Below are 10,255 nucleotides of genomic sequence, written 5' to 3'. Positions count from 1 at the left end.
GTCACAAAACATGCATGGTATTTGCATGAGTATGCTAGGTCAGAAGAGTTTTACTGAAATCATTTCTGCATGCAATATGAGGTGGTTTCAAAAAGTCTGTGGAAAAATGGAATTTGTCCATGAACTTTTTGATGCTCCCTTTTAAGTGGGGTTATTTGTGAAAAAAGTATACAGTTACCCCTTGATTGTAGGGGATTCTGATTTTTCTAATGAAAAAGTAGAGTATATATTCTCATATTCCTCAAAATAGTTAGAGGTAATTTGAGTGCTGTTAACAAGCGGACCCCAAATTTCTAAAGCTTCAAACACAATACAAGTTTCCCTCTTGCTCATGTAGCAGCACTTGATGGGTGAAGAAGTTAATTGGTAGCTCTTCTCTTTGCAGTCATCCCAGGTTCAAGGAGACTTTGTATCTTTAACTTGTGGCTCCATTATAGCCAGATAGAAGGAGCCCTTATGGAGAGCTTTAATGGAATGGGTTTGTAAATGGCTCCTATTCTGTTCACAATTAGACTTCACTCACATGACCATGCCTAAAGGCAAGGGAGGCAAAGAAACAGTCCAGCTTTAGGTCCAGGAGGAACAAGAACAGCTGATTTTTGGAGGCAAAATCTGCCATAGGCTTCAGGGAATTGTTTAACAATGTAACTCTACCAAGTACGCCTAAGAAATATAATAATGATAACTTTCACAAGTGCATAGCACATCTTACTTCAACATGACTAATTTCTCAACTGAGATTAAAAAGCTAAGTAGCATCTCCGTGAACTGATGAAACTGAGGTTAAAAGATGTTACATAATCTATAAAACACTAGTGAAATTAAATCCTACTGTTGAGTCAATTCTGACTCACAGCGACCCTATAGAAGACAGAACGATTCCATAGGGTTTCGAGGCTATAAATCTTTATGAAAGCAGATTGCTTCATCTTTCTCCCATACTTGTACAATTCAGTGACATTCAGTACATTCTTTGAGTTGTGCAACTATCTGCACCCTCCCCTTTCTTAGATGTTCCTCCCTCAATGACATAGATTCACTGGCCCCTAAGGTTCTTATCTTTCAAGTTGCTGTTACACAACTCGAAGAATGTAACCCATGTCACTGAATTGCACATGGAAAAACTGCTAAATTGGTGTATGCTTTGCTGTAAATATTTTCAACAAATTTTAAATTTAAGGGGGAAGAAGCCTACACACAGAAAAGGTACTCTGGTGGTGTAGTGCAGTGGGTTAAATATTGGGATGCTAAACAAAAGGTTGGCAGTTCAAACTCCCTAGAAGAAAGATGAGACAGTCTACTTCATAAGGATTTATAGCCTTAGACACCCTAAGGAACAGTTCTACTCCGTGAGTCAGAATCAACTTGTCCACAGTGGGTTTAATTTTATATATAGAAAACATTTCCAACAATGTTTTTTTTTGGAAAATATGTGTATGTATGTATATCTATCTATATGTGGTAATGGTTGTGTGTCGTGGTGTCGGTTCCGACTCATAGTGACCCTGTACAGAGGTTCCAAGGCTGTAAATCTTTATGGGAGCAGAACGCCTCATCTTTCTTCTGCGGAACAACTGGTAGTTTCGAACTGATGACCTTGCGGTTCACAGCCCAATTTGTAATCACTCCACTACCAAAGCTCCTTATATCTATATGTATATCTATATCTATCTATCTATCTATCTATCTATCATCAAACAAACGAACAAAAAAAAAAAAAACAAACCCACTGCTCTTGAGTAGATTTTGACTCATATAGACCCTACACAGGGTCCCGAGACTAAATCTTAATAGCAGCTGAAAGCCTCATCTTTCTCCTGCAGAGCAGTTGGTGGGTATAAACTGCCAACCTTGTGGTTGGTTAGCATTAGCAGTCCAGTGCTTATCCTACAATGCCACAGACTTATTTATTGACTATCTTGTTATCCAACATTTCACATTTGATTCAATAAAATATGGACAGTCATATGCAAGAACACTGAAGTTCTAGAAAACATGGGAAATGTTAATAACACAACTTCTATAAAACATTTTATATATATTTGTTGTTATTAAGTGCTGTCGAGTCGGTTCCGACCCATAGCGACCCTGTATGGGGTTTCCAAGGAGCAGCTGGTGAGCCTGAACTGCCAATCTTGCAGTTCAAACAGCTTTGCAGTCTGGCACATTAACCCACAGTGTCACACCAGGTTGTTGTTATGTGCCGTGGAGATGGTTCTGACTCATAGCAACCTTGTACAGGGTTTCCCGTACAGTAGTTTCGAACTGCTGACCATGAGATTAGCAGCCCAACTCATAACCACTAAGCTACCATGACATCAGTTTTATTCATAGATAAAAACACAAGAATAACTACAAGGATATGAATCAAGATTTTAACTGTGGTTATCTCTGGGTCTAGATGGTGATTTTAAGAATGTTTATTTTTCCTCTGAGCTTTTAAAAAATGTCTACAATGAACAAGCATAACTTTTGTAATGGTGGTTTACATAAACACTTTATGTACATAAAGTGTTTATTTACATAAACACTTCATTTTAAAGAGCATAGTGTTTATGTAAACTTTGTTTTAAACAAAGTTTAACACTGTTTTTCAATTTATTTAATCTAGGATTCACTTTATTTATTTATTTTTTTAATATTATTTAAAATGAATTTCTGATATGTTTAAGTTCTGTTTTTAATCTTCAAATAATTCTCAAACTGCAATATATGGGCTGCTTTTCTTAGAGGAATGGAAAAGCATTTCCCACAATCTGCATAAACATATATATATAAAATGTTTTATAAAAGTTGTGTTATACATATATATATTTATTTCCAAAAGATGAGGTGGAAGGTAGGAGAGGTACTAGTACACTCAGAGAGGGAAGAGATACATCTTAATGAATTTCTGGACTCTACTGAGCTCCCAGCAAAAAGAGTCTAATCAGCAGTGGGCCATAAATCAAATATCATCATGTGAATCCAACAAGAGAGTCCAATTTCAGTTATTTCCAAATAAATGTTTTCTTAACTGCCTGATGCTGAGAGCATTTCCCAGTGGATTTCAAACCAGAATGTATTAAACTATGTTAAAGTTGAAAATTTCTACAGAATATTAAAATTTACACAACTTGTTTTTGTATATTTGTCCTTTCTCCCCAACCTGAAAAAGAAAGGAAGGAATAAAAGGCAGACAGCTTTGAATAATATTTATCAGAATAATCAGCCAGATAGTACTTCTCTGGGGTACCAAGAAACTAGAGGACACTTTCTAATAAAGGAAATGTAAGGGGGTCTTCAAAAAGTTCATGGAAAAATTCTGTTACCTTTCTATTCCATTTTTTCATGAACTTTTTAAATTCCTGCAAATATATATGTCATGACAAACACACATTTTAATGCACAATTAAAGATCATTCATGGGCCTAGGCATTGTATTGGAGATTAATTTTTAAAAAGTAAAAAGTCACATTCTTCTGTTGCAGATAAAACAGCTGCTTTATAAAATCTAAATATTTCACAGCAAAAGAGTAATACCAAGACTATGTGGAGGAGTCTTAAAATCTGAATGCAAAATATAAAACTAATTAAAACAGAAAATATACTTAAAAAGTTCTCTGTGTCATGAAACATTTCAAACATTGCAACTAGATGTAGAATTATATACCCTTCTCTTTTTCTACTCTTGTTATTAACATATAATTTTGATACTATACCTACTTTGGTAAACTTTAAGGTACTAAAAAATTATAATAATTGTAAAAACTCCAAAATGTGCATAGAATGCTTTTCAGTGAACAAAAGCAGTTTTCAGAAAGTTCTTGATTTCAGTTTTGCATTCCAGGTTCTTTTAAGGACAAGTAAAGTTGCCCAACATGCTATTTTAATAAGGTAATTTTTAGAATCTCTGAAATATTTTTTAAGATTCCCGGAACCATAAATTTGCATGCTCCTTAGCGAATCAATATGAGAGGTATGATGTTGAGGAAAACACCATAGCCTATTACAGAAAAGGTCTGAAAGCAAGGAATGGTGATTATTATCTCAGAGGTGCTATTAATACAACAAATTTGGTAATTAAAAATACATTACTCTTTATTGTAAAAACAATACTTTTTCATTTAGTCATTGCCTTCTAGGAATTTACCTCCTCTACCCTCTACCCTCAAAAAATTAAAAATGAAGATACAGTCCTATATCCAAAAATGTTCACTTCAACATTTATTAAAAGTGAAAACTGGAAACTAATATTCAACTGACTAATACAATTCTTCCACACTTTTATAAAGTGTTTTATAAAGTTATAGATGTTAAGCAAAATGCTTAGGTTATAATGGTAAGTGGGGAAAGTAACATAATTTAAAAGAAATCAAAGACTTGAAGAAATATGTCTTAATGTTAATGCCTTATTCTCATTGTTGCAAGGATAAAGTACAAACCTCTTTGAAAGCACTACTCTTCTTTGAGCCCTGGTGTGGTGTTGTGGGATAAGCAATGGACTACTAACTGCAAGAATGGCAGTTTAAACCCACTTTAGAAAATACTATATACAGTTGCTATGAGTCAGAACTGACTTGGCAACACACAACAACTTACTCATCTTAACATTTTGTATTCTCTAAGAGTTATTTCTTTAATAATCAGATAACAAAAAATTTAAGAGCATAAGAACAAACCACTATCAAATCTACAAGTAGCTTACACAATTAGCTAAAAGGAAAAACTTTCCAAGTGTAGTGTTAATAAAACAAAACACTACTCAAAGACACTTAAAGAAAAGCAAACCAACAACCAACACTGCCTAAAACAGTTTACCAGCCTAAATGCTATTATACTTTCCTATTATGCTAATTTCATAAAATTAGCTTCTCCAATTCATAAATCACAAACCCATACTACAAAGCTTTATTAAGGATTATATTAGGAAGCTGGATTCTACTACCATCTGCCTTCATTTTTGTGTACAAAATTTACAAAGAGATCTGACGAAAGAATACTGCTTCAGATTATTAAATAATTGTACTTCTTAAACAATATTAAACTATTTGATAGGTTAGACCAATAAGAAGCAAACAGCCGTGGATCTTCCAAAGTATAGCAGATGGATAAAAAGCCAATTAAAAACCAAAAGGTCAAATTGTTCATCACTAGATGATTAAGGCCTAAAATTTGGTTTGGATTCAAACTTGGGAAAACAGACCTCTAAGTTTTAACACACAAATTTATAAATGGAAACATTTACCATATTGAAACTTTCATATCAAGATATTTTTCTGCTACTGTTCTTTACATCATATTAATTGTTTTCACTGTAATTACTATCTACTATAATGAGATCCTAAGGAGCCCTGGTAGCGTAGTAGTTACAAATCGGGCTGTGAACCACAGGGTCAGAAGTTCGAAACTACTAGCCGCTCTGCGGGAGAAAGATGAGGCTTTCTGCTCCCGTAAAGATTTACAGCCTCGGAAACCCTGTTCAGGGTCGCTATGGGTCGGAACCAACTCGATGGCACTTAACAACAACAACATAATGAGATCCTAATGTAAAATACAACTTTAACATTTCCACTAGCCATTGCCGTTTGAGTATGTGCGGAAGTTGTTCTATTTATCAAAGGCACACAGTATTTGTCCAGTGAATGAAGATAACAATGCTTTTAAAAACTCATTAATAACAAATGGTATACTTTAAGAAACAATTTTATCTATGCCATTGCTAAACAATTCTTAATGTAAATTATTCACACATCAGCTTTGAAAGTTGAGATGGATAGAATTTTGTTCATTGATTGGTTACCTTATTTTCTTTAACCCTTTCCCTTCTTGTTAGTTGCATCAAGGAAATTGAAACTCCTGGCCACCCATAAAGTGGAGCTACTCCATAGGATTTCAGAAGCAGGTAACCAAGTCTTGTTTTCTCAGTGGCCTCTGGGTGGGTTCAAACTGCCAACATTTCAGCTAGTACTCCAGTGTGTAACCAGTTGTGCCACACAGGGACTTAAAAGTCTCCAATCACACCAAGTCACATTCACCTACCTTAAATTCATTATTTCTTTTGACATGTTAATGCATGGTACCTCCTTTTGAAAGGCAAGAGACAAAGTTCTGGACTAGAAATACAGCACATATACATATATAATTTAAGATCTGTGTGTACGTCCATGATCTGACCCGTACTTCGAATTACAAATGCATTAATCTGACCATATCTGATAGTCAAAACATGACACTACTCAACACTGCCGCTTAGCACAGTAAGGTGAATGCTTCAAAGGAACATCATTTTGAATGGCTAGCCTCAAGAGTGTCAGTTCTTGAGTTCAGGACTTCTCAAGCAGTCCCTAAATAGTACCTGAATTTGACCTCATTAATAACAGCTGACCTAATTAAATCTTATTACCAATACTGATAGGAGTTCGTGAGAAAAAATGATTATGAAATGATGGGCTTAAGAGTCAACCAAGTAACAGTTTAGTTTTGCAAAACTACTTCAATGCACAATTTGTTTGATCTTTTTACACTAAGAGCTGGTAGCACAGTGGTTACAAGTCAGGCTGCTAATCTCATGGTCAGAAGTTCGAAACTACCAGCAATAGATGAGGTTTTCTGCTCCCACATGGATTTACAGCCTCAGAAACCCTATACAGGGTAGCTATGAGTTGTAACCAACTCTAGCACATCACCACCAGGAGTGCTGGTGGCGCTGTAGGATAAGCAGTGGACTGCTACTTGCAAACTCAGCAGTTCAAAGCCACCAGCTATTCTAAGTAAGACAGATGAGGCTTTCTGCTCCCATAAAGATCAAAAGACTCAAAAACCTTAGATAGGGTCACTATGAGTCGAAATCAACACAGTGGCAGTGGGTTTGATTTAGTGGGTTTTGACAGAAAGTGAGCAAAGGCTCCTATGAAAATGCACATTTAAAATGCCTTATGTAGCTTAAGGGGAAATGATCAGAATCAACTTAATGGCAATTCATGAACATGGAATTTGTTCTTTATAGGAATGAAACCAATTTCTTTCTTATTTTTTAAAAATGGTGAGATCAAACTGAGCTATGCAAATATTTAATAATTTCATTACAACTACATTATAGATTCATTACAGACCTAAATAGATTGCCAACACTGGTAAATTTACGAAGAGGAAATTTTGTGGCCTTACTTTTGATGCTAAAAAGTCAGATTTAGGATGCTTCAGTAGAAGAAAAAAGTGAAGATGATATAATGACACATTTCCCTTCATTTTGGAAACAGACTCCTACACATTAAGCAAAACTTTAAAGAAAAGCAGCAGCTACAAAAATCTCTAAAGCATTCAAATGTCCTTCACTTTACATAAGAGTTCTGGGGGTTAAAAAAAAAACAAAAAAACTCCTCCACAAAGAGACCGTACATTAACTTTATTCCACAGACTGGTGGTTATGGGCCATCGAGTTGATTCTGACTCATAGTGACCCTGTATAGGATTTCGGAGGCTATAAATCTTTAAGGGAGCACAAAACTTCATCTTTCTCCCGAGGAATGGCTGGTAGTTTCGAACTGCTGACCGTGAGATTAGCAGCCCGACTCATAACCATTACAACTAAGGTGGGCTGAATAGAGAAAAGGATAAAACTCCAGTAAAAGCTACGATAACGCTGAGTAGGTAAAAAACACAAGGCTTCATTCTAAAGAATGGCTTTGTTTCTACCTTTTTTCTAAGGTATGTTGTTGGCACATCTTAAAATAGAGATCTGGAGAAGAGCAGCTTGAGGCAATGGAAGGGGGTGGGGTGGGGGGTTAGGTAAAACCAGAGACTGGTGAGAAAAATATGTGCGCGCATGAGGATGTGCAAAGGAAAGGGGATGCTGGAGTTACCTACCCTCAGGAAGCAGTTGAGAGGGTTCAGAGTAAAGAGACAGAATCTGATGTGGCTTAAGGAGCATGTATTCACAGCCATTAGCACACCTTGTAAACTGACAACTCTAGACAGGAAAGATGCACACACCGATTGTGTGACCATTTTAACCAGTTCTATTGTCTGGAGTATTAGATGGGAATGCATCAGGCATGAGATCGAGTCTCGCACTAAATCAAGACACACACTCAAGAAAGACACACATGCAGGGAACCTAGATGGACAGTGGCTGGCGCGGCACCTCAGGGCGCGAGAATCCCTTCCTTGCTGGACAGGGCAGGGCAGGGGCGCAGGGGTCTGAGGCCCGAGCGAGCGCAGGCGGCCCCGTCCTCGGGCGGGCGATGTCTGTCCCCGCGCAGCCCAGGAGCCTGGAGACTTCCCCTCCCACCCCACCCCCAGCCGAAAGCAGGGAAGACGCGGAACTTGGGCTCCTCCGGAGCGGAGGCCACAGACCAGGTCACCGCCCGGGTGCAAGACTCGGGCGAGGACAGGGTGGCGCGGGGGAAAGCTAAGCCTTGGGTGGTCGGCTTTCCAACCTGACGACCCTCGAGTCCCAGTGACCCGGCCCTGATCCCAACGGTGCTCCCAGAGCCCCCCGTGTCCTCGCAGTCCCAGGCCCGCTCGCCTCCGCGAGTGACCCCGTTTCCCGGTCTCCCCAAGTCCTGCCACTGCAACCACCTCTTGGTAAACAGCTCCGCTCCCGACCCCTCGCCCCGGGCCGCACCTCCGTCTTGGTGATCCGGTGCCGCCCCAGCTTCACCACGGCGAAGTTGCCCTTGCCCAGCGTGCCCTCGATGTCATAGAACCCCACTCGGACAGGCCCGCGCAGCAAGTGCCTCGGGCCATCCGCCATGACCATGCTGGGCCCCGCTGCTAGAGCCGGCGGACAGGAGCGCAGGCGGACGGCAGGGATCGTCTCCAGCGACAGCCGCTCCGTGGCTCCTTCCCTCCCGCTCTGCAGGGCCTAGCCAAGCGCGCGCCGCCGCTGACGTGCGCCGACGTCAGGGGGCCGGGGCAGGGGGGGCGGGGGCGGGACCGGGCCTCGATTGGTCACCATGGCGACCGGAGCACCGCCAGCGTAGGCGGCAGGAGGGGCAGGAGTGAGGCAGGCGAGTTAGAGAGGGGCTCGGGCCTGCCCGGTGCGTTCCTTCCGGGCTGTGGGCTCCGTGCCCTGAGCTCTCCCTGCCACCTACCCGCTGCCAGGGGCGGAGTTGCCGCCCGGCCCGCCCAGGCCCTCGGCCTCCCAGATGAAGGCCAACAGCGAGCCCTGCAGGCCGTGCCAAGGGATGCAACAACTACCTGGATGTGACCCGAATCTTCTGCACCAGTGTTGTAAGCCCACCTAGGACCTGCCCTGTGAAACCCCTCGCCTCTGGGTACTGCGCGCCCTAGGCAGGACAAAGAGCTGTGGTTGGGTGATTTCTTCACAACTCCTTTCTTCTCCCCCTTTCCTCATTTACTTCTATATAAATCCCTCCACATTTTGAGGTCTCTGAGGAATCCTTCTGACAGCAGCATGTCACTCAGACTCAGAATGACAGGGCTGAAGAGTTATTGAAGATCACTTAATCCAGAGGTTTGAGGAGTCACGTTTTTTGCATATTTTGAACATATCTCTGAGAGATGGGATCGTAGCGTTTAACAGATTTTCAAACGTTGGTGACACCAAAAAAGGTTAAGAAATGTTTAACCCAAAAGCTTTTCGTGTAAAAAAAAAATCAGGCCCCAAAGAATGAAGAGCATTGCCAAGGCCACATCTGGCGACTCAAGAAAACAGGAATAGTGGTATTTTATTAATATGAGATATATTGTAGCTGTTAAGTACCATCGAGTCTGTTCTGACTTAGTGACCCTGTAGAGTGTTTCCTAGGAGCAGCTGGTGGGTTTGAACTGCAGACTTGTGGTCCGCAGTCCAGTTCTGATCCTACAGCACCACACCAGAAGCCCCTTGAAATATATTAAGTGCCTCCAAATCTTGGTTTCTAAATACCATTCTCCTCTAAGAAGCCAGCTTGAAGGGATCCCCAACCACATGCCAAGTGTGGGACAACATGAGCATCAAGAATGGACAATGATACAAATGGATTCTAACATTGAAGATGAACCCAGGATTTCTACTTTTAAAAAATGTACATGACTAAATAAAATATATAAAGAGGTAGCAGCAAAAACTCTTCTTTATAGAGAAATGTGGTCATATTCACTTAATAGCATGGTTAGGTTTCAAAGACTAGGTTCTTAGGGTTACACAAAAAATGGAGAATGATTTGAAAATTTACAAGAGATGGATACATTTTTAGATAAACACGACCTACCTAAACTTACACAAAGTGAAGTAGAAAACCTGAACAGACCAAGAACAAAAGAAGAA

At 40.1% G+C, this 10,255-nt stretch overlaps 1 protein-coding gene across 1 annotated transcript in view; it reads right to left on the bottom strand.

Moving 5' to 3' along the window:
• SIK2 (salt-inducible kinase 2) overlaps nucleotides 1-8,773 on the bottom strand; it is a 122,465-nt gene extending 113,692 nt beyond the window's left edge. Inside the window, exon 1 of the mRNA XM_006833812.1 lies at nucleotides 8,609-8,773. Coding sequence (XP_006833875.1) covers nucleotides 8,609-8,743 — 135 coding nt within the window. The 5' untranslated portion in view covers nucleotides 8,744-8,773. The remainder of the gene's footprint in view (nucleotides 1-8,608) is intronic.
• Between the last annotated feature and the right edge of the window lie 1,482 nt (nucleotides 8,774-10,255).

The sequence above is a fragment of the Chrysochloris asiatica genome, unplaced genomic scaffold (genome assembly GCF_000296735.1).
Source record: "Chrysochloris asiatica unplaced genomic scaffold, ChrAsi1.0 scaffold00008, whole genome shotgun sequence".
Classification (NCBI taxonomy): Eukaryota; Metazoa; Chordata; class Mammalia; order Afrosoricida; family Chrysochloridae; genus Chrysochloris; species Chrysochloris asiatica.
Note: the sequence above shows the minus strand (reverse complement) of the source record. Positions and strands in the feature narration are given on the sequence as shown.